At 39.1% G+C, this 25,258-nt stretch overlaps 2 protein-coding genes across 2 annotated transcripts; both read right to left on the bottom strand.

The window, feature by feature from the left end:
- Positions 1 to 12,142: 12,142 nt before the first annotated feature.
- On the bottom strand, positions 12,143 to 12,845 carry LOC122319495 (craniofacial development protein 2-like). The gene is made up of 2 exons (XM_043206825.1): positions 12,632 to 12,845; positions 12,143 to 12,537 (listed from the first exon to the last, which is right to left on the bottom strand). Exons 1-2 carry the CDS (start codon positions 12,843 to 12,845, stop codon positions 12,143 to 12,145), a joined length of 609 nt encoding a protein of 202 aa, XP_043062760.1.
- A 7,281-nt stretch (positions 12,846 to 20,126) lies between these two features.
- On the bottom strand, positions 20,127 to 20,752 carry LOC26536371 (thyrostimulin alpha-2 subunit). Its single transcript, XM_015189135.3, has 2 exons — positions 20,431 to 20,752; positions 20,127 to 20,372 (listed from the first exon to the last, which is right to left on the bottom strand). Exons 1-2 carry the CDS (start codon positions 20,731 to 20,733, stop codon positions 20,280 to 20,282), a joined length of 396 nt encoding a protein of 131 aa, XP_015044621.2. The 5' UTR covers positions 20,734 to 20,752; the 3' UTR covers positions 20,127 to 20,279.
- Positions 20,753 to 25,258: the final 4,506 nt, after the last annotated feature.

Raw genomic sequence — 25,258 nt, forward strand, 5'->3', positions numbered from 1 at the left:
ATCACCGTGTCCAGGTGCGACACGGTTCGACAACGTTCCCCTGAACGTTTTGCCAGTTATCCAGACTGTTGATTGCAACTTGGCCAAGATCGCCATCTGTTAAAGTAAGGGTTAAAGTAAGGAAGTAGTTTCCGATAGCTAGCCGGATATAAAGCTTTACGGGACGAACAGCTTATTCCCATTTTCCTTATCCCTATAATCATTGTTAAACGTCGTTCAGCAGTATCAGGTCTAGCATTTCCACAGCGTATGTTCTTGCTCGGCCTCTGGGTTTGGATACACTGCTGCCCCATACTACTGCATAGGCATTTAAGTCTCCAGAAATTATCTTCAAATTGCTCCCTCTCGCATGACTTGCAAGATCCTCTAGCATCTACTCGAACTGGTCGGTGCTGGCGCTAGACGCAACATGGCAGCTGTAAATATTCACACTTTTACCTTCGCATATGCAAGTCCCCGCATCTACGAGGCTGCCAATTCCCTTACATGAAGGAGGCTGAAACACTTATCTGTCTGGATCCTGAATAAGTGTCCCCAATCACTGGAGTATGGTTCGCTTAAGAGCAAGATGTCTACATTGCGCTCCACCGCCGTCTAAGCCAGTAAGCCCTGAGCAGCAGGGCAACGGTTAATATTCAGCTAGATAATGTTAATTTGGGCCTGCATTATGATAACTTCTAGCTTCTTTGAGGCAAGTTTTGCCGGTCGGGCATGCAAAACTGCCTTTTGTGTTTTTTTTTTTTCACCTCGCTGCTGCCGGTGGGTCTAGTAGGCGGATAAGAGAAAATTGATCTTCGGCGATCATGATGGCGACTTCGCTCCCGCCTTTTGTAATGGCAAGGTCTATCGTCTTCTGACTTGTCGAAGTAGTAGAAGCTGAAGGGGCCAAGATCTCCACCTCTACCACAACACTGCAGTCGCTAGTCATCGGAGGCAGCTTTCTCACCTCTCATCTCCGCCATAACCGTGTTTCCAGGTATATGCATCGGATGTCGGACTAGTTTAGTGGGGGACCTCAAAAATATGGAGCTCTTTAGTAAAACTTTAGAAAGGGTTCCACGTGGGCCACAAAATTTTTCCCTGGCTTTTTACAGGTCAGGAATTTTTTCTTCCTCTAATCGTACATCAGAGCCTCTGCATAGACCCCAAAACGGGAAAAGGATGATTTTTAATCCCCCTTTTAGTTCCCCTTTCTTAAAGGTTGGTCCGCTTGACAGAAATCAGTATCAAAATTAAATTTAAGTTTAAATACTATACTATTGATTGCCACTAGTTCTGGCTGGCAAGGCTCGGTAGGTCTTGAATTTTTTGCGCAGCGATACAACAACACGTCCGTATTACGCGGAAACTCCGACTCTACCGTCTGTACTGACAGAGTGCTAAAATGTGTTGTACTTAAATGTTTTATTTGCCCTGCAGTTCCAATCATTTATATATATATATATATATGTTGAATGACCATAATGGCCGTGAAGGGTGTTGTACCGAATGTTGGCGTTGACAATACATAAATGTTGATTGATTCATCCGCCAGCCATTAAAATAAATAAAAGATATTTTCGCCAATTGAGTATGACTACTACTGAATGGATGGCCCAGTCCAAAGAATGTCGTTTACCGATTGTCCGTTGCTAGTCCTTACGGAGGCATCGGAACTTGATGCGGAAGTACACAAGGTATTCCTAAACTGAACTGCTTTAATAGCCCACCGCCGGAGTTACCACACCCCCTAAACCCCCACGCCTACACCACTGGGAACATCGACACCCATGGGCCCTCGGGTACAACGAACAGGGAAACAAATAAACAAGTGTGTCAACATTGTATTACATTGTATCGATCAGCATTGTACCAACATCCGGACAAATGCTGACACCAACAGCAGCAAGACCAGACGACAAGAACGCTGACACAACATCAACCAACTCGTCTTTATTAAAAAGCTCCAATTTTATACAAGTGCCAACAACTTACAAAAGTATTACACCAGCGAACACCCAACATCTTTAGTCCTGCAGACTAAATCCTGTTAACTCACCTCCCTTCATTCGGCCTACTGGCGCAGCCGGTAGGATGCTATCCTACATCTGTATATTAACTTACCTGTAAGTAAGAAAATGTGTAGGAACAGAGCATAAGTGATAGCCGAATAAGAAAATTGACGACAAAATGTAAAAAGTGAATTGTGAGCTGCACACGGTGACGCATAAGTGCTTGAGTAAAATTAAAAAGAAAATTATTAAAACATAGCCAACAAACAAACCGAGTAATGTGCGCGAAATTGTTTGCAGCACACAACGCATTGTGTCAACAAAATAAATAAAAAAAAGGGAAAAAATTAAAATCGCAAAACATGTTTTTTCAACACAAAAAATTTTTTCCGCTGGGTTCACACCCAAACCGAATAAAATAATAGCTCACGGTACAACAAACTTAATATTCCCCCACCTTAATTTTTACAACCTAGGGTATTCTCTTTAATCGCAAATAAAAAAAAAAAAAATTTTTTTAATTAAATATCAAACATTACTGACTATTACTTAATAAAATATATTGCAATTATGTCACAATACACATTTTTTATTTTTATAAATCCACACACACTACAATGCGCACACAAGCCTGCAAATCAAATACTCTATGATATGGGTCCTATGGCATACGGCTCACGGAACAAGCGTGTTTCGTGCCGCTGTGGCATACCACCCATGCATACATATATATATCTAAAATACACAATATGCACACAAGCCTGCAACCAACGTATATACACATATATAGTAGCATAATATGCTTCTCATATTATGCTTACATAAACTTAAACCTAACAAAAACAACGCGCATACAATCTTGCGCGTGCATAAATACACAGCATAACGTAACGAAACTTGAATCCACAAAAAAGTAAAGCGCATGATTGTTGTATAACTTCATCATTCTTTTTGCATGCACTTAAACACAAATAAATAAAAATGCTGACAAACATATTTCCGTTTCTCGCGACTCACTTCGAGCCGATCAAAACTCTGTACATTCAGTCTTAAGCTGACAGTTTTAAAATAAAGACACTCACCGAAATCGTTCGTGTTTTAATTTATACTTGGCTTCAGCGTTGATCTTTGTCTTCGTTACAGACGGATCATTTATTTGACTCAAGAAAATAGTAACTACGTAAGTGGCGCAGTCGGTAGGATGAAACATTGTTGATGCGATAGAAACCCTATTCAATTCTTCAATCATCATCCGCTAAAGAACTTTCGCAAATCGCGTCGGTAATATCGGTACAATCGGTTCACAACAAAAAGTGCCAACCAACGGTGTACCTAATCCCACAAAGTGATTGTGAACGTGAAACAACTTAAAATTATAAAAATTTTAAGAAGACGCCTTTGAATTCGCTGAGTAGTAAATCCACAAAAGGTTACTCAAAACAAAGCGAAATAGCAAAGTGTGCAACAAATAATAACAGCTAAACTAAGTGAAAACCAAATAAACGTAAATACAACTAAGTGAACTACAATAACAACAGTTAACCTAAGCGAAAAATAAACTTAACCAGAAATAAACGAAAAATAATAATAACAGTGTAACTTAGTGAAAACTAAATAAACTTATTTACAACTAAGTGAACCATAATAATAACAGCTAAATTAAATGAAGACTAAATAAACTCAATTACAACTAAAACGAATTATAACGAATGAACAGTGCAACTAAGTGAAATATTATAATAATAAGTGAGCGAACTACAAGAAACCCTACCCAAGTTACGAACCGACAAATAAACCAACAGCAAATACACAAACATTAATCAAAATTCAAAGCCAACAAACCACAATGGCAGTAGCAGCGCCAACACAAATAGAACTGTCTGACTCGAATATGATTCAAGTCGAAAGACAAATACACGCAATCGAGGTTTTCAACGGAGATCCTAACACCTTGTACACTTTCATCAGTCGCATCGACTTCATCTTGGCTCTTTATCAGACTACAGATGAAAGGCAGAAGTTAATAATCTTTGGACACATCGAACGGAACATCAGTGGCGATGTTATCCGCGCCCTCGGAGTGACCAACCTCAGCAACTGGAGTGAACTCAGGACTCAACTTATACTTAACTACAAGCCCCAAGCACCGAACCACCAACTTCTAGAGGAATTCAGGAACACACAATATCGAGGTAACATTCGTCATTTCCTTGAAGAAGCCGAAAGAAAACGGCAGATACTTATAAGTAAATTAGAACTAGAAAACAATATTACTGAAACCACTCTATATACTAGATTAATACAAACCAGCATCGAAAATCTAATTCAAAAACTTCCAAGCCACATTTATCTCAGAATAATTAACTGTAATATTCCAAACCTGAGATCATTAATAAACATATTACAAGAAAAAGGTCTTTACGAGGCACCAACCTCAAGTAAAGATAATATAAAGCCAACTTCAATTCCAAACAAAGTAACAAACACTCCCCAAAACAGGCAAATGAGCTATCAAACCAGACCCCTTGCACCCTTCCAACCATTCTATAACAACGTCTATCAACCCTATCACCAAGCATATTCTCATGTACCCAGGTTTAACACAAATCCGATATCTCAATATCAAAATAGACCTATCTACCCACAACCTAACATACCTCTGACACAAGCACCCAGACCAAACACAGCTTTTAACCGACAAAATATTTTTGACCAAAATCGCTTTGGACCTAGCCACACTCACATGCCTACAACATATCCACAAACCGGAAACGTACGGACTAATAACCCAATAAAAAGACAGAGACCATCAGACAGCGGACAGTCTAAAATGAGCACAGAAGAGATAAGATACCAAGAAGTATCGTCTAATCAACCCGAATATCCTTATAACTATAATTACTATTATCCCTACTATCCAGAATATTTTCAACCTCAGCCTTATCCCTATCAATCGAACTATACCCCAGAATTAATTCAATGTCCCCCTGAACAGAACTATGACAATTCAGAAACAACAGAAAAGGAGACACCGACAACAAATGACAACGAACCAGACGACCCCGAACAAGCAGAAAATTTTCGGCTAGTAGCCCCGGATCAAGCCAATATATAACGATCAAACATAATAATACCGAATTGAAATGTCTAATTGATACAGGATCTACGATAAATATGCTCACGCGAAATATTTTTCAAACACCAACACAAGAAACCAATTACCTAATCCACACCAGTAATGGCCCGTTAATAATTAATGAACTTACGAATATACCACCTAACAACTACTTCCCTATTGCCCAAGAGTTCTTGATCCACCAGTTCTCAGATCATTATGACATGCTGATTGGACGCAAATTGTTGTCCGAAGCCAAAGCAATAATCGACTATAAAAAGAAAACTGCCACTCTATTTAACAAAATATACAAGATAAAAGACGGTAACAACATTACAGAACAGAACCATCTTCAAATGGACACTTCATTTCCACAAGACCCCACTTACTTAGAAACCTCCACACTTCAGGAGAACTTGTTCCGATTAGAACACCTTAACGTAGAAGAAAAACTAAAACTAACCAATCTACTGACAAAATACCAAGACATCCAATTTCGCGAAGGTGACAAGCTCACGTTCACAAACCAAGAAAAACATATTATTAACACCACACACAATATCCCCGTTTACTCTAAAGTTTATAGTTTCCAACAGACATATGAAAAGGAAGTAGAAAAACAGATCCAGGATATGTTAGAACAGGACATTATCCGAGAAAGTAATTCACCATACTGTAGCCCCATTTGGGTCGTACCTAAAAAACTAGATGCTTCTGGACAGCAGAAGCTTCGCATCGTAATAGATTATAGGAAATTGAACGAAATAACAATAAACGACAGATACCCCATACCAAACATAGATGAAATATTAGGGAAACTGGGGAGGTCAAATTATTTCACAACAATAGATCTTGCAAAGGGCTTTCATCAAATAGAAATGGACTCAGAGTCAATAGCCAAAACTGCCTTCTCTACAAAATATGGACACTACGAGTACACACGAATGCCATTTGGGCTTAAAAATGCCCCCGCTACATTTCAAAGATGCATGAACAATTTACTCCGTCCACTTTTAAATAAATGCTGTCTAGTATACCTAGACGACATCATAGTTTTCTCCACATCTTTAGAAGAACATCTTCAAGCCTTACAAGCTGTTTTCGAAAAATTATCACAGGCAAACTTAAAATTACAACTAGATAAATGCGAGTTCTTAAAACAAGAGACAACTTTCTTAGGACATGTTATTACTAAAGACGGGATTAAACCAAACCCGGATAAAATCAAAGCTATAGTTAAATATCCGTTACCAAGAAAAACTAAAGAAATTAAAGCCTTTTTAGGACTTACAGGATATTATAGGAAATTTATACCTAACTTTTCAGACATTGCCAAACCCCTGACCAAGTGCCTAAAGAAAGGAGCAACAATAGATATAAACAGTTTAGAATACTTAGAAGCATTCCAAAAGTTAAAATTATTAATCTCTGAAGATCCGATCCTAAAATTACCGAATTTCGAGAGGAAATTTACATTGACAACAGATGCCAGCAATGTAGCTTTAGGAGCTGTTTTATCACAAGACGGACACCCTATTAGTTACATCAGCAGAACACTAAATGAACATGAAATCAATTACAGCGCTATAGAAAAGGAATTATTAGCAATAGTTTGGGCAACCAAAACTTTCAGACATTATCTATTAGGGCGACACTTCGAAGTAGCTTCTGACCATCAACCATTGTGCTGGCTACACAAACTAAAAGAGCCTAACTCCAAGTTGACTAGATGGAAGATTAGACTATCGGAGTACGACTTCGACATAAGGTACATCAAAGGGAAAGAAAACCATGTCGCGGACGCACTGTCTAGAACCAAAATAGAACAGACATTTTTCGGAGAATCCACGCAACATAGCACGGAAGAAGATAGTAGCGGACTAATAGGACTATCTGAAAAAGCAATAAACTACCATAAAAGACAAATCATTTTTTCGAAAGGCCCCAATAATAATACAGAATATGAAACCTATTTCAAGAAACAAATAGTACGTATCTCCTATGCAGAAATGACCTTCGAAACAGCCAAACAATACTTACTCAACCACTTTTGTTCGAAGAATAGCGCCCTTTACATCGAAAGCGATGCAGACTTTGAAGTGATTCAAAGCGCGTACACAGAAACCATGAATCCAAAGTGTACAAAGATTTTCCGAAGTCTCGTCTTATTAAAAAACATTCCTACTTATGCAAAATTCAATGAATTAATCCTAAAAACACACGAAAAGTTATTACACCCAGGAATTCAAAAAACTGTAAAACTCTTTAGCGAAACTTACTACTTTCCTAATAGCCAACTCCTTATTCAAAATATAATCAATGAATGTCAAGTTTGTAACTTAGCCAAGACAGAACACCGCAATACAAAAATGCCAATGAAAATTACCCCTAAACCCGAACATTGCCGCGATAAGTTTGTAATAGATATCTATTCTTCTGAAGGGAATCACTATTTGAGCTGTATCGATGTTTACTCCAAATTCGCCACTCTCGAACAGATAAAGACAAAGGACTGGATAGAATGTAAAAACGCCTTAATGCGTATATTTAATCAGTTGGGGAAACCTAGACTTCTTAAAGCAGACAGAGACGGCGCATTCTCCAGCCTAGCCCTTAAACGTTGGCTCGAAACCGAAGACGTAGAATTACAACTTAACACTACGAAAACAGGTGTCGCTGACATAGAGAGGCTACACAAGACTATAAATGAAAAAATTCGCATCATAAAAAATTCTGACGACAACGAGACCAAGTTAAGTAAAATAGAAACAATCCTTTACATCTACAATCACAAGACCAAACACGACGCTACTGGACAAACCCCCGCTCACATATTCATTTATGCCGGACAACCAATTCTAGATACACAACACGATAAGGAAGTTAGAATTAACGAAATAAACAAAAACAGAACCGAATACAATGTTGACACTAGATACAGAAAGGGACCATTACAAAAAGGAAAATTAGAAAACCCTTTTAAATTAACAAAAAACGTCGAACAAACTGACGAAGACCATTATAAAATCACCAATAGGAATAGAGAGACACATTACTACAAAACTCAATTTAAAAAACAGAAAAAAATTAATGAACTTCCCATTCTGCAGGCCCCTGGTTCATCATAATACTCCTCCTCACGTCTACAAAATTATGCCAAACCCAACAACTTCAAATCAACAACATTGACACTAACCACGGATACCTCCTATTTTCCGATAAATCGATTCAAATCCCTTCAGAATACGAACATCATTGTCTTCGCGTAAACCTTTCCGATATAGATAACCTAACCCACTATTTTAACAATAAGATAACTAACTACACTAATATTCCCCAAATTGACCTTTTGTACAATAAAATGCGAAGAGAACTTAGCGGAATAACTTTACACCAGACAAATAGACAGAAACGAGGACTAATCAACATAGTAGGATCAGCGTTTAAATATTTATTTGGAACATTAGATAACAATGACCGAACAAAGATTGAAAAACAATTAGAATCAGTAGCAACAAGTTCAATAAATCTACATGAAATAAATGACATAATTCAACTCATTAACAGAAACATACAAAGAACAAAAGAATTCTTAGACGAACATAGTAACAGAGAACAGTTAATATACGAACTTATCCAATTTACCGAGTATATAGAAGACATTGCAATGGGAATGCAACTTTCACGACTAGGACTATTTAATCCCAAATTACTCAATTACGACAGACTAGAGAACGTTGACAACAGTAACATCTTACAAATTAAAACATCAACCTGGATTAGTACTAACCAAATACTTATCATAGCACATATCCCCATTAAGCAAAAAACTGTCCACACAATTAACATAATACCTTACCCAGATAATAACGGGTACCAACTCGATCACAACGAAAAAGATACTTATTTTGAAGAAAATGGAAAAATTTATAATCAAAATAGTAAAGAAATAAGTAACGAATGTATTAAGAACATTATAAAAAGAACTAAACCAATTTGCAATTTTGTCCCCACAACAGTTAACCAGATAATTAAATACGTTGAACCAAACAATATCCTTACTTGGAACATAAAGAATACTATTATAGAACAAGATTGCCAAGAAATAAATAAAAATGTAACAATTAACGGCAATAAAATAATAACAATAAAACAATGTAAAATTAAAATAGGAAAGATAACATTAAACGAAAACCAGCTAAATCCCGAAATAAATCTAACCCCATTGTACACACCCATTGAACTAATAAAAATAAAACCAATAGAACATAAGGACATTGTAAAACTAATATCAAATAATAATATTACAGTCTCTATTATTGTATCACTCATTAGCCTCACATTTTGTATAGTTTGTATCTACTTAAAACTAAAAACAACAAAAACAATTATGGAAACACAGGATACAAACCCAACTGCATTACCAAGATTATATACGTCAACCCCAATAGAAGCATAAGCTTCCTTTTAAGGGGAGGGAAGTAGCATAATATGCTTCTCATATTATGCTTACATAAACTTAAACCTAACAAAAACAACGCGCATACAATCTTGCGCGTGCATAAATACACAGCATAACGTAACGAAACTTGAATCCACAAAAAAGTAAAGCGCATGATTGTTGTATAACTTCATCATTCTTTTTGCATGCACTTAAACACAAATAAATAAAAATGCTGACAAACATATTTCCGTTTCTCGCGACTCACTTCGAGCCGATCAAAACTCTGTACATTCAGTCTTAAGCTGACAGTTTTAAAATAAAGACACTCACCGAAATCGTTCGTGTTTTAATTTATACTTGGCTTCAGCGTTGATCTTTGTCTTCGTTACAGACGGATCATTTATTTGACTCAAGAAAATAGTAACTACGTAAGTATATACACCAAAATACGCACACAAGCCAGCGAACCGATACTCTGTGATATGGGTCCTATGCTATACGGCTCATGGTACAAGCTTGTGCCATGACGCTGTGGCATACCACGCATTTACGCATAGATACCCAACGTATATACACATTTATACACGAAAATACGCACACAAGCCTGCGAACCGATACTCTGTGATATGGGTCCTATGCTATACGGCTCATGGTACAAGCTTGTGCCATGACGCTGTGGCATACCACGCATATACGCATTAATATCCAAACACATTATATGTACACATGCCTACAACCAATAAATACCCTTATACATATAACCATAAAATTACTGCAATATAAAAAAAAGATATACACTTCCACTCAAGTTTTTTTTTTTTTAATTCCTTTTATTCCTCTCGGGAACTTTGGGCTTCTACGAGAGCTTTCCATCTAACTCTATTTTGAGCTATCTGTTTTGCACTTGCCCATGTGGTATTTCTTTGGGCTAGTTCTTGGTAAGCGGTCCTTCTCAGGTTGCTCTTGGCCTTCCTACTCGCCTGCTTCCTTGGGGGTTCCAGTCTAGGGCCATCCTCACTATGCTACTCGGGTTTCTTCTGAGAGCGTGCCCTATCCACATCCATTTTTTCTTCCTTATTTGTATGTGATTTGGGGACTCGTCTGTAACGCGCCACAGTTCTGTGTTGGCTATTCTGTTTGGCCAGAATACACCACATATGACTCTCAGGCATTTGTTGCTGAAAGCCTGTAGCTTCTGCGTTATTTTCTTCGTGGCCATGTTTCACTTCCGTATAGCAGTATGGATTTCACACACGCATTGTAGATCCTGAGCTTTGTCCGTCGGCTGATTTGTCGGTCTCTACATATGCGGTATAATCTCCCAAATGCTGAGCGGGCTTTGCCAAGACGGCTGGAGACATCATCATCCACTCCACCACTGTTGGATATGATGGTGCCAAGGTATGGGAAACTGGCAACGAACTCGATTGGGTTCCCATTTACATATGTTGATGTTTACTTGGCTGGAGTGGTTGAAGTGCATAGCTTTTGTTTTCGCTATGTTTATCTCGAGCCCTACGCTGCTGGCTGTCCTGACGAGTCGTTGAGTCTGTGCGATATGAGACAGATGTCGTCTGCGTAGTCCAAGTCCTCAAGGTGTCTGGTGAGGTTCCACGTAATTCCGCGCTCGGAAGAGCATACTTCGCTCGTTAACTCGTCGACTACGATGTTGAAGAGGAGTGGTGACAGCGGGCATCCTTGCCGAATTCCGGTGTTTGTCTGGAAAGGTGCACTAGTTTTTCCATTGTGCAGTATTGCACAAGCGGGGCTCTTCATTCCACAGCTTGCTCGGTTATTATGCGTAGTGTATTTGCCTGGTCTACGCAACTCCTGTGTGGTCTGAAGCCTGCCTGTTCGTCTCGGATTGTTGGCTCAATTTTTTCCTGGAGGCGTTCGTTCAGAAGTGTAGCTAAGATCTTGTAGCTGTTGTTTTTGAGCAGTGTTATCCCTCTCCAGTTGTTGCAGTCACTAAGGTCGCCTTTTTTGGGAAGCTTCACAATGATTCCGCTTTTCCAGGAGGCTCGCCTTCCCATATGCGTGAGAGATGTGCAGAGGGTATCCTGCTACTCCCACTTGGCGGCACAACACTCCTGTAGTCTATGGCCACGTTTGGTGATGTGGTGTGGCTAATTCCCATGAAGTGTTGGCGCCATCTTCGGATTTGTGCGTCATCATTGGATAAGAGGTTACCTTCTAGATCTCTGACTGGTTTGTTCTGTTTGTGATATGTTCCTGTGATGTTGTTCTCGCCGGCTGCTCGTTCTGCGTCTGCCGCAAATCTATCCAGCTATGCTCTATTGTCCTTTCTGGCCGACCTTTTCACCGCTCTGCATAGTCCGCGATACTCCTCACGGTACTGTGTGAGCTGGACCGCCAGAGGCTTCAGGTGGTTCCTCCTTCTAATCAGGTCCCAGGTCCCTTCAGACATCCAGTCCGATCTTCCGCGTTGTTGCAGGCCGAGTACTTCCTCCGCCGTGGTCCATAGTTGCCTGCAGGTGTGCTCTAATGGGTGGTCTTCTAGGGGGACCAGCTGTTCTCGCAGCGTGAACGTCATTCTCGTCTTCAGAGTAGAGTCGCTAAGGAGGTGCAGGTTCAGGGGGTGCGCTCGACGGTGTTGAAAGTTATTGAAAGTTCTCCAATGACCAACTCATGGTCACTGTCTATGGCTGCTCCCCTTTTGTTCCGTACGTCCAGTAGCGAGTGTCTCCATTTCCTGCTAATGCATATGTGGTCGATCTGGTTGTGCGTATTACCACTTGGAGATGTCCAGGAGTATTTGTGGACATCTTTGTGTGGGAATATTGTGCCGCCGATGACTAGTTGAAATAGCTGGCAGAGTTCCACTAATCTCTCTCCGTTATCGTTGCGAGTCCCAGTTCCATACTGGCCCATGACAGATCTTAGTCCGGTGTTGTTGGGGCCAATTTTTGCATTGAAGTCACCCATGAGGATGTTAATGTCACCTTGCCGTAGCTTGTTGAGGGTTGCTGTAAGGACATGAAAAGAAGTCGTCCTTGGTGTCGTCGTTTGAGTCTTCCGTCGGGGCATAGCATTGAGTAATGTTTATGTATCTAGCTCTACATCTGAACCTGGCGGTCATGATTCTATCAGAAATGGGTTCCCAGGAAAACAGTGCCTTCTTTATGCGCTTGGACACGAAAATTCCCACTCCATATCTGCTGCCGTCACTGTTGCCACTGTGTAGGACTAGATTGCTATCTGATGTTGTTGTTTCCCCACTGCCACCCCACCTCATCTCGCTGATTCCAGCTACTGCAATGTGGAGTTTTTCCATCTCCGCCTCAAACTGTGCTTACCTAGATAGTTCTCTTAGAGTTCTAACGTTACATTGTCCAATTCGTGTCCGTTTTGAGATGCCTATGGTCGTTATCGAATTTGGGGAGCCGTTTATGTTTAAATTTCTCGTATTAGTTTCAGTAATCGTTGTAAGTTTTTCGACCGATCTGGTGATTGGCCAGGTGCGGCTTATCCCAGTGGTGGGGCTGCCACCTGTCGCCATTGGGGATTGGCGTCTACGGTGTTGTGTTGTTATTTGTAGAAAAGCGCACAGTCTGGTAACGCGCTCGCCCTGCTGGGTGTTGTTGCTGTTCGCAGAAAAACACAGGGTGCGCTTGGTACTATGTGGGTGCCCCCGTTTTTTTCGCATGTAGTGAGGAGGGGGTGGGGCGTTGAGGCAAGTGGAAGTTGCCGAAAATTGTTGTAATAGTCATTTATTATGTGGAAGAATACTTTCTAAAAGTTAGAAAAGCATATTAGAGAGTAAGTTTTTGTATGGCCATGCTCTCGTCATGGGTGGGGTTTGAACCCACGACCCCGTGGTTAGCAGGTAGTTGCGCTATCCACTACACCACGAGGCCCCATACTGAATGGCCCCACTCAAGTACTGAATGGCAAATGTAACACAATACCAATAGTCACGCCGTCAGCATAAACAAACAATCTATACTCTTGCACACCAATATGTGCTATACGATCACACTCGTACATATATATACGAATATGCATATATATAGTGAGTGGCCCAAGCCTATCGAGTCACAATTTCTTTATCCAATAATCGTCAACATTCACTTATGCTATGTTCCGAATACTATAAACTCTGTATATAACAATTTTATAATACCAACTATATTACAGATATTGAATCACATAAAATCCATACAAACACCAAACCCAAAATACGTTAAGTACAACCCTTCAGTACCAGTCCCTAAGGTTTCACTAACGAATCCCTAGGGAGTCCCCAGGACTCCTAGAGGAATCTTAGGGGAAGTCTCCATACAAATCTGACAGGAATTTCCATACAACAGGCGTTCGTGGCGAGGAATTCGAAGTTCCCGAGGAAATCCTCTGGAATTCCTCAGGTATTCCTCGGGAATATCGAAAAATAAGCAAGGGGTTTTCCTGAGGACGCATTGGCGTTGCCTATAGCGACAGTTTATTTTCTTAAAAAATTTAAAATCCTTAAATCCTTAAAAATATCCCACCAATAATTAGAACGGTCTCTCACTCTCATTTTCGGTCACTGCTCCTAACTACTTCGAAAAAAAACAACAAATATGAGCTTCGAACATAGGCAGCAGCAAAGCCATGACGAAATTCGGCCGGACTTCGGTGTTTGAAATGTTGTTAAAAAAGGCCTGTGAGATTTGTTTTTGTTTTTTCGAACTCTCGCGAGGGAAAATACGGGCGAGGAATTTTGGTACTGAAGGGTATATACACACAAATATATACTTATACACATTTATACAAATTTCACATTATATTAAAACTTGTTCATTATTTTCTTTTATATAAATTCCATATCAGAAAGAACGAAATTTCCTAATAAATTAGGTTAAATGTCCAAGAAATTAACTCAGAATATTAAGAAGACCGCACAGTCTGTATTAGAAGTCCCCACTCAGCTTCAAAACATACCCCGTTCGAACTATTTACCGGACGTACCCATACATTTGAAAACAATACTAAGTTCAACAATGAACACGAGTACTTAATTCAACTGAATGAATTTAAACAGAAAATATACCCACTCATCGCGTACAAATTAGTAGAAAAGGCATTACAAAGAACACTCAAAATCAATGAAACAAGAACAGTCCCCGTTATCCTACAACCCGAAACGTTGGTACTCAGAAAGGAGAATAGGAGAAATAAGATAACACCTAGGTTCTCATTACACAAAGTTTTACCAAGGTCCAACCCTGGTCACGCAGCGCAAGTTTGTCGATTCATATTTCCACGCCCACCCAAACGCCCACAAACCGTCCACGCCCACACTTTTGAAAAATGTTTAGATATTTTTTCATTTTTGTATTGGTCTTGAAAATTTCTATCGATTTTGCAAAAAACATTTTGGCGCGCCCACTCTAACGCCCACAAACCGCCAAAAACTGTCAAACAAATATTCAACTACAAAAACGTGATTTTTTCAAAAGGAACAAAAAGGAGCATATGAAACTAGTTGTATAATGTTATACACATGTTAGTTAATAACTTGCCGTTAAAATTTATTTGAAGTGGTTTGCCATACAATAGTTATTTTCCACGAAACACAGCTACATTTGTTAAGTTGACTGTAAAAACGGCACATAAACAAAATAAAACTACACAAAAACATATAACATACACAAAAATGTTAGTGAACTACAAATCTACATACCTGTGCTACTGTTTTCCATGACAACACTTTAAATTTTTTAATTCTCTGAGGAAATATAAACCACAAATGTCGCAAAATGATTTGCCGCCAATTTTGTCTTACGCATATTATCGACAATCAGCTGTCTTTGAGAGGTGTGCGATAAGCCTGTGTTGCATATAAAAGTAAAAATCGGCCGTTTTTATCTAATTGGACTATCCTAAATATAAAAAAACCATAAATCGATTTATTAGGTTAAAATTTTTTTTGACTTTCTGCCAAAATAAATAGAAAAAAACAGTGTGCATTGATTGGTTTTCTGCACTCGCGTACTCGTCGTCACTGTTATGGGCATTTTGTCCCTTCAATAAGATTTCACGACTTTCCGACGTTGAGAGTCCTGCTTCTCTGCATTTATGTTGCAGGTCTTTCTTGCTGACGTAATCCTTCTTCGGAACCATGTTTGGTGCACTATATCACTTATTGCGCACTATCCTATCCCACTTCTGAGAATGTTACATACACACCAAGAAATTTGGTTCGCGATGCATATGTGTGTAAGCTTTCAGTTTTGTCAGGAATTAAGCGAGTGCGTAGCTCGACACTATAGTATTAGGTAATTAATTAATCGAATAAGGGATGATACACGGAGTAAACAAAGAATAAGTTTTAATCGATGTTAGCGTTTTTGCCGCTCGTTGCAATCACGTCCGCTTCTATCGCTGGTTCTCTCTCGACTCTCTCATGGCATTCCCTTTTTATATTTTGCAACACCGAGTGTGTACATATGGAACTTATAAGGATGCCACCAAGTTGAGTTTTAATTGGAGTGTGACACATCTGTGGTGTACCGCTCCTCAAGTTCCGACATAGTTCGATCTTGCGAACCCATCTAGATTGACGATCACGGATTTCGATTCCTGAAACGCGTTCCGTAGTTCTTCCACCTGCTTCAGACGCTTTTTTAAATAAATTCTCGATTCGATTGCGAAATTCTGCAACGTCGATTTAAAGGCTTGGTACCGATTTGCCTGCAAATTAACTAATTCCACCAAACTCGGAGCCTCTGCATAAGATTTCATACTGAAGAGTGTAAACTCACACTAAGCGCAACTTACTAACCCAAATTCGGTAAATTCTTGTCCCAGCATCCACCCACAAGAAGCTGCCAAAACAGAAGAGAGCGTCGCAAAGTCTTCTTCTTTTCAGACAATTCGGCGAGTCGATTTGCAAACCTAACGCGGACGCGATCTAACGTTTTCTATTTACTTACAATAAACTGTGAAATTTAAACTTTTACACTTGCAGGTTGCCCTCATGGACCACTAACAACAGTTGTGTCCCCTAACAAGAGGTCATTGTAAGAGGGGTTCCCAGGCAAGAGTAAACACAGGTCGAATATATTTAGACGTTTTAATTATTCACTTATTTACTTTAAATTATGGTCTTGTACAGGCGTGTGTGTGTGTAGGTAAAATAGATAGCGCGTTTTACCGAATGCGGGCGTTCAGCGGCGTTCGCAAATTCAGACTGATTCTTTTCTCTCATCCGTTCTCTATCTCTTCTTCGTATGCACTGCCCAGCAACAAGCAAGCGAGTAAAAGCTGCCAACTTTTTTTTTTTTTTTTTTCGAACTTGTTGCGTTATTTATTGGATCTTCTTTTATTATGAGAGTAATAATAATTATTCAAATCTTATTATATAAATTAGTTTAAGTACAATATTAAATAGTTGTATTAGTTAGAGACGGCCCAAGGATTTTTACTTGATGGGCTGGAGAATCTTTGCGTTTTAGTCAGCTGTGACTACATACACGCGTGAGGAAATTCGCGAAAGGATTTTCGTGTGCGGCGAGCTTTGCTTGATGTTTACTCTTTCTCATCTGGATTTCCTCGTTGACGAGGTTTATGTTGAGGTCTCTATGGATGCTTTCGCTGCGTAGGTACCATGGTGCCCTTGTGATAGTTCGCAGAATCGCTGACTGAGCTCGCTGTATAATTTCAATGTTGGTTTTGGACGCGTTTCCCAAAATTCACAGCCGTATGTTCAAATGGGTTTCAGCACGGTATTGTAGAGAAGTACTTTGTATTCCAGACTAAGCGGAGAGTTGCAATTAATAAGCCAGTGGAGATTGCCTGCTTTAAGCTTCATATGAGTCCTTTTAGATTCTATATGTCGCCGCCAGGTGAGGCGTCTATCTAGGTGAACTCCGAGATATGTTACTACGTCTGATTGTGGGATGAGTGTATGGTTTAGGGTACATGGTGGGCAGGTTTGTCTATTCAGTGTGAATGTTACATGTCTGCTTTTGGTCTCCTTTATCTTAATGCGCCAGTCCGCAAACCATTTTTCTGTTGCCTTTGATGGGCATTTGGATCGGCTGAGTATTGCGGTATCGTCAGCAAACGTAGAGGTTGTGAGCTGATAGTTTGTAGGCATGTCTGCTGTATTTAAAGTGTAATGAACGGGGCCCAGCACACATCCTTGGGGAACTCCAGCATTGATGATGCGGTCGTGTGAAGTCGAACTGTTACACCTGATTGAGAACACTCTTTTGAAGAGATAAGATTCGAACACTTTGTGTGTATTCTGCGGAAGCAGTTTTGTTATCTTGTACATTAGTCCTTCCAGCCAGACTCAGTCAAATGCTTGTGCGACATCTAAGAATATTGCTGAGCAGTATTCCCGGTGCTCAAAAGCAGTACGAATTTCGATTGTGATGCGATTGACCTGTTCGATCGTTCCATGATTTTTGCGAAAACCAAATGGATGGGATGGTATTGTGTTTCGCATTCTTAAGTAGGGAGCTAGGTGTTTTAAAAATGCCTTTTCAAACAGTTTCGAGAGACACGATAGGAGACTGATTGGTTTGTAGGATGAGGGTTGCGTTTTATCTTTGCCTGGTTTGGGAATCATCACTATGACCGCCTTTTTCCACCTTTGGGGATAGTATCCAAATTTCGTAATAGCGTTAAAGAGATTGCATAAGGTCAGAAACGCACACTGTGGGAGTTCTATGATCATTTTTGGTGTTACCAAGTCGTGTCCAGGTGAGTTTTTAGGCTCAAGATCTTTTATTATAGATATTATCTCACGTTGACAAAATGTTATTGGATTTATTGGTGGGTGGATTTTAATTGCTACAGGTAGGACAAATGAGTTGCTAGCAGTATTTGGTTGAAATACGCCTTGAAGGTGATCGGCGAATGCACTTGCTCTGTCTTGTTCGCTTCGTATCCAGCTTCCTGAGGGGCCTCGCAGTGGAACGACTGTTTGTGCTGGTGGCTGAATATTTTTGTGTGCTTTCCACAAAGGGATCTTCTTGCTGGTGGGCGATAGTTGTTTGATATATAGGTGCTGGGCGTTTGCTTCCTCAAGCTTAAGTGCCCTGGTTAGTCTACGTGTTGCTATTTTTAGCTGTTCCTTAGCCTTTGGGGATCTGTGATTCTGCCATTCTTTTCTTAGTCTTCGTTTCGTCGATTTCGCGAGTTGTCTTGGTATGATTTGTCATTTTGTGTGTGTCTGGAGGGGTAGAGGCCTTGGCTGCAGCAACAAGATTTTCCTCCATCCCTATTCCTATTATTGCGAAGTCAATGAGAAGCTGCCAACTGAACCTATATTATTTTCACTGCAGCATCCTCGCACAAAGGTACCGTTATCTGCTTCTCCAATTATTTGTTCATTGCAATGGTTATACCCGTTACTCGTAGAGTAAAAGGGTATACTAGATTCGTTGAAAAGTATGTAACAGGCAGAAGGAAGCGGTTCCGACCATATAAAGTATAAATATTCTTGATCAGGATTAATAGCCGAGTCGATCTGGCCATCTCCGTCTGTCTGTCCATCTGTCCGTCTGTCTGTCCGTCCGTCCGTATGAACGTCGAAATCTCAGGAACTACAAAAGCTCAGATTAAGCATACAGACTCCAGAGACATAGAAGCAGCGAAAGTTTGTCGATTCATGTTGCCACGCCCACTCTAACGCCCACAAACCGACCAAAACTTCCACGCCCACACTTTTGGAAAATAATTTGATATTTTTTCTTTTTTGTATTGGTCTTGTAAATATATATCAATTCGCCAAACAACTTTCTGCCACGCCCACTCTAACGCCCTCAAACCGCCCAAAGCTGCCACGCCCACACTTTTGAAAAATGTTTTGATATTTTTTCATTTTTGTATTGGTCTTGTAAATTTCTATCGATTTGCCAAAAAACTTTTTGCCACGCGCACTGGCGTGGCAACATGAATCGACAAACTTGCGCTGCTTCTATGTCTCTGGAGTCTGTATGCTTAATCTGAACTTTCTAGCATTTGTAGTTCCTGAGATCTCGACGTTCATACGGACGGACAGACGGACGGACATGGCCAGATCGGCTCGGCTATTGATCCTGATCACGTTTCAACGAATCTAGTATACCCTTTTACTCTACGAGTAACGGGTATAAATATCAAAATATTTTTCAACGGTGTGACAGTTTTGGGTGGCTTGTGGGCGTTAGAGTGGGCGTAACTGCATTTGGAGCAAGCTTGCGCTGCGGCTATGTTTCTGGAAGCTGCATGTTTAATCTCAACATTCTAGCTTTTATAGTTTCTAAGATCGATGTGCCCATACGGACAGACAGACGGACAAGCTGACTTGGCCAGTTTAACTGGACTATTAATCCTGATCAAGAATATATATACTTAATATGGTCGAAAAAGTTTCGTTCTGCCTGTTACATACATTTCAACGAATTTAGTATACCCTTTTCCTCTACGAGTAACGGGTATAAATATTTAGCAAGTGGGTAATCACCGCGACCTTGTCAATAAATCGTGATTTGGTTTATAAATTATTTTTCACGGAGTTGTGCAAGAAAAATGTTAAAAAAATTTATGCGGAAAACAATTAATATAACAAATGTAGCATCGATTTTTCTTGTTTTCAGAATTTTGATGCTGATGCGATTTACAGAGCACCACTGAATAAGTATCATGTTTATTTATATTTGCTATTATGTTATAATTAAAAATGTAAATAAAAATGGTATTAAGAAATGGCTCAGGTATATAATTCTGTTCTCGTCTAATCTTTTTTGCAGTGATAACAACTACACGACAATGCACTTTTAAAAGTCACATTACGTATTCCTTCAATACATAGCACACGTCGTTGTATCTGAAACGATTTTAGAATTTTTTTTATGAAGGAATAGGGATCTAAAGGTGGAACTCACCTCCTCTGATTTCATCATGTTGCAGCATTGTCCAACGCTCACCACTGGTTTGGGCGTTTTAAATAAAACGGAAGCCGATGCACCCATTAAGGGAATTGCAGGTACCGAGAAGGACTCGCAGAATCCGCGACACGCATTTGTTGTAATGGTAAACTCAACGCAATCAGGGATAGACATTTTTCGAGTATTTCCAACTTTGTGGCACCCAGGACGCAGCCATGTGTCCTTACCCATTGAGTTACTATCGCAAAGCAAGAGCCAGGAAATACAGCCTATAAGCACAAGTAGTTGCGAAGACCTCATCTCGGTAACTGTTGAGATTGGCGAGAGCTTTGGCTTTTAAAGCGACACGGTATCCTGACGCCTGCGTAGGAGAACGTGGATATGTTATGCATAGGTGTTGCAATAGAAAAAATGTATATTTATATTCTATTCTATTATCTAATAGAAGGAAAATTGAACTTCATGAAATATTCATAAGCGATTAAAAAAAGCTTGATAATATATAATATATTTATATACCGTGAAAAATTTCTTAGTTTATTGGTATATCAAATAAACATTTAATGTAATAAACCATTTTTAGTATATTATTAAAATTTGTATGCGCAATCTATAATTGCTATTTCTAATATTTTGAATAAAAAGATTTGATTATGCTTAATAGTTCTTCTAGTTGTATCATTATATATTTAATACGATTAAAAAAAATGTGTTTTAACGTAGTAATCAGTTTCAAAGCGTTTGCTGTGAATATAATAATGAATAATTATACTTAATAGACTTATATTAGACTTGTTAACACGTACAAAATAGGTAGGAGAAATCGTTTCCGACCCTATAAAGTATTTTTATTCTTGATTAGTCATCCTAGCAGAGTCGATCTGATCACTTCTGTCCGTAAGAACGCTGTAAACTCGGGGACTAGAAAGCAAAAAATTAAGCATGCAGATTCTAGTTGTAATGCTTACGTTGTGCAAGTTTAGTTCAGATAGCTGCCACTCCCACTATAAAGCCCACAAGCCACCACGCCCAATCATTTCAAAGAAGTTGATTTTGTACATATAAATATAAGTTTGTATAGTAGTTTAACACAACCACAATTAGCAAAAATGCTTTACGTCTTTTTTTGGATATTTTAATATTTTTGCACTCTTACTAGCTGAATAACGGGTTTGTGATGGTCGAGACTCTCGACCGATGCGCTTCATCTTGGTTTTTATACCCGTTACTCGTGGAGTTTGTTGAAAAGTATGTAACGCCCAAAGAACATTGAAAAATGTTCTTGTATTTTGTTATTATACCCGTTACTCGTAGAGTAAAAGGGTATACTAGATTCGTTGAAAAGTATGTAACAGGCAGAAGGAAGCGTTTCCGACCATATAAAGTATATATATTCTTGATCAGGATCAATAGCCGAGTCAATTTGGCCATGTCCGTCTGTCCGTCCGTCTGTCCGTCCGTATGAACGCTGTGATCTCAGGAACTACAAGAGCTAGAAAGTTGAGACTAAGCATTCAGACTCCAGAGACATTGACGCTTCACAAGTTTGTCGATTCATGTTGCCACGCCCACTCTAACGCCCACAAACCGCCCAAAACTGCCACGCCCACAGTTTTGAAAAATGTTTTGAAATTTTTTCATTTTTGTATTAGTCTTGTATATTTCTATCGATTTGCCAAAAAACTTTTTGCCACGCCCACTCTAACGCCCTCAAACCGCCCAAAGCTGCTACGCCCACACTTTTGAAAAATGTTTTGATATTTTTTCATTTTTATATTGGTCTTGTAAATTGCTATCGATTTGCCAAAAAACTTTCTGCCACGCCCACTCTAACGCCCACAAACCGCCAAAAACTGTCCTTTGCACTTACACTAGCTGAGTAACGGGTATCAGATAGTCGGGGAACTCGACTATAGCGTTCTCTCTTGTTATACCCGTTACTCGTAGAGTAAAAGGGTATACTAGATTCGTTGAAAAGTATGTAACAGGCAGAAGGAAGCGTTTCCGACCATATAAAGTATATATAATCTTGATCAGGATCAATAGCCGAGTCGATTTGGCCATGTCCGTCTGTCCGTCTGTCCGTCTGTCTGTCCGTATGAACGTCGAGATCTCAGGAACTACGAAAGCTAGAAAGTTGAGATTACGTATACAGACTCCAGGGACATAGACGCAGCGCAAGTTTGTCGAATCATGCTGCCACGCCCACTCTAACGCCCACAAACCGCCTAAAACTGCTACGCCCACACTTTTGAAAAATGTTTTAATATTTTTTCATTTTTGTATTGGTCTTGAAAATTTCTATCGATTTGCAAAAAAACTTTTTGCCACGCCCACTCTAACGCCCACAAACCGCCCAAAGCTGCCACGCCCACACTTTTGAAAAATGTTTTGATATTTTTTCATTTTTGTATTAGTCTTGTAAATTTCTATCTATTCGCCAAAAAACTTTTGGCCACGCCCACTCTAACGCCCACAAACGCCAAAAACTGTCCTTCGCACTTACACTAGCTGAGTAACGGGTATCAGATAGTCGGGGAACTCGACTATAGCGTTCTCTCTTGTTTTTATATTAGTTTTGTAAATTTCTATCGATTTTCCAAAAAACTTTTTGCCACGCCCACTCTAACTCCCACAAACCGCCCAAAGCTTCCACGCCCACACTTTTGAAAAATGTTTTGATATTTTTTCCCATTTTTGTTAGTCTTGTAAATTTCTCTCGATTTGCCAAAAACGCCCACAAACCACCAAAAACTCTCAGTGTGAAAAATTCTCCTTTGTACTTCCACTAGCTGAGTAACGGGTATAAGATATTAGGGAAACTCGACTATAGCGTTCTCTCTTGTTTTTAGCTACAGACATTATTAAGTAAAATTAAGAATTGAGCGTGCTTGCGACAAATGGTAGCAAGTACACAAAATCGGAGGAAGCAAAAAACATTTTCAGAAATGTACAAAAGAAGGAGAAGGAGGAAAAATTTACTGTGATCGCGGATTGCCCTACCCTTCTGTGCCCTATGTCTGGAGGAACAGATATTAGATATTCAATTGTCGCTTTTGAGACTAATAACTAACAAAAGGGGGCATAAGAACTAATAATAAGTACGTAATGAATTGAAATTTTGCATTGTAAGGTAATAGTTACAGATTTATGTAAGTTTAAGTAAATATTTATAAGTTACATATAATGAAATATAATTATTATTACTAAATATTGAAATATATATTAATTTCTTTTCTCTTTTCAATTTTCAGTATAGTTCTTCTTAGTGTTTTTTTTTTTTTTTGAATAAATTACTTTCTATTTAGTTTTTTTAAACCGTGTAAAAAAAATTTAAACGAGTGATTCACGTGTAAATTCGGTTTGTCTATAATTAATATTTAATAGTTAACTTTAGAATTTAAATAATCAATAAATCCCAGCGTATTCTTTTAGATGCGTTTTTCTGTGGTCAAATTTTTCCAGAGAGAGAAAGTGAGGTTTTTAAATTCAAAATATTTTGAAATAAAATTATTTAATTATTCTTATTTAATTACTATACCCGTTACTCGTTGAGTACTAGATTCGTTGAAAAGTATGTAACAGGCAGAAGGAAGCGTTTCCGACCATATAAAGTATATATATTCTTGATCAGGATCAATAGTCGAGTCGATTTGGCCATGTCCGTCTGGCCGTCTGTCCGTATGAACGCTGAGATCTCAGGAACTACAAAAGCTAGAAAGTTTAGATTAGGCATACAGACTCCAGAGACATAGACGCAGCGCAAGTTTGTCGATTCATGTTGCCACGCCCACTCTAATGCCCACAAGCCGCCCAAAACTGCCACGCCCACACTTTTGAAAAATGTTTTGATTTTTTTCATTTTTGTATTGGTCTTGTATATTTCTATCGATTTGCTAAAAAACTTTTTGCCACGCCCACTCTAACGCCCATAAACCGCCCGAAGCTGCCACGCCCACACTTTTGAGACATGTTTAGATATTTTTTCATTTTTTTATTAGTTTTGTAAATTTTTATCGATTTGCCAAAAAACTTTTTGCCACGCCCACTCTAACGCCCACAAACCGCCAAAAACTGTCAGTGTTGAAGACTCTCCTTTGCACTTCCACTAGCTGAGTAACGGGTATCAGATAGTCGGGGAACTCGACTATAGCGTTCTCTCTTGTTTTTTTAGTATCCTTGAATTTCTTCAGTGCATAATCCGAATATTTGTACGATTTTTCTTCGTCAGTGATTTTATTTAATTTCTCTCACTATGTTTCAGTGTATAATTTCCAATAAAAATATTAATTCAGATAAAAAAACATTCAATTTTAATTCTCGGCGAACGATCGATCTCTCGGCACAGATGAGCTGAAATAAAATCGTAGCGTTTTTCACGAAGAATTCGGAAATAGACCGACACATACATTCACTTATATTTGTTTTCGAATCAAAACGTATTTAAATAATAATAAGTTATAAAATCCATTTTTATCAATTTTAAATATTGACGGATGTGTGTTATTCAGAAAATTTCTCTCATGTTTTTTTTGGCATTGATCGGTTCTGCTTTTTGGGTAATAGTCAAGTGGGTGGGCTTTTTCTCCTGGGCCACGACTCGTAGCAATGAGGGCCCAATACTTTCCGACGGCTTACGTTAGGTTATCGCTGCTAGTGGTGACCAACAATTACAGTTAACGTAAGACTAAAGGTTAGAGCTCCGCATAAAATTGCGCATTAAATTAAACCGTTTTAGAGCTTTTCTGTTGAACGGTAACATGAATATGGATTTAAATTTGTGTGCGCAAAAAAGTTGTTTAAATACAAGACTGTGTTTGGCCAA

This window comes from Drosophila yakuba, chromosome 2L (assembly GCF_016746365.2).
Source record: "Drosophila yakuba strain Tai18E2 chromosome 2L, Prin_Dyak_Tai18E2_2.1, whole genome shotgun sequence".
NCBI classification, from domain to species: Eukaryota; Metazoa; Arthropoda; class Insecta; order Diptera; family Drosophilidae; genus Drosophila; species Drosophila yakuba.

Coding starts and splice junctions, on each gene's coding strand:
- LOC122319495 (XM_043206825.1), bottom strand. CDS start 12,845: ATGGAAAAACTCCACATTGCAGTAGCTGGAATCAGCGAGATGAGGTGG. Junction 12,538..12,631: donor CATGACCGCCAGGTTCAGAT/GTAGAGCTAGAT, acceptor ATGTCCTTACAG/CAACCCTCAACAAGCTACGG.
- LOC26536371 (XM_015189135.3), bottom strand. CDS start 20,733: ATGAGGTCTTCGCAACTACTTGTGCTTATAGGCTGTATTTCCTGGCTC. Junction 20,373..20,430: donor ACATGATGAAATCAGAGGAG/GTGAGTTCCACC, acceptor AAATCGTTTCAG/ATACAACGACGTGTGCTATG.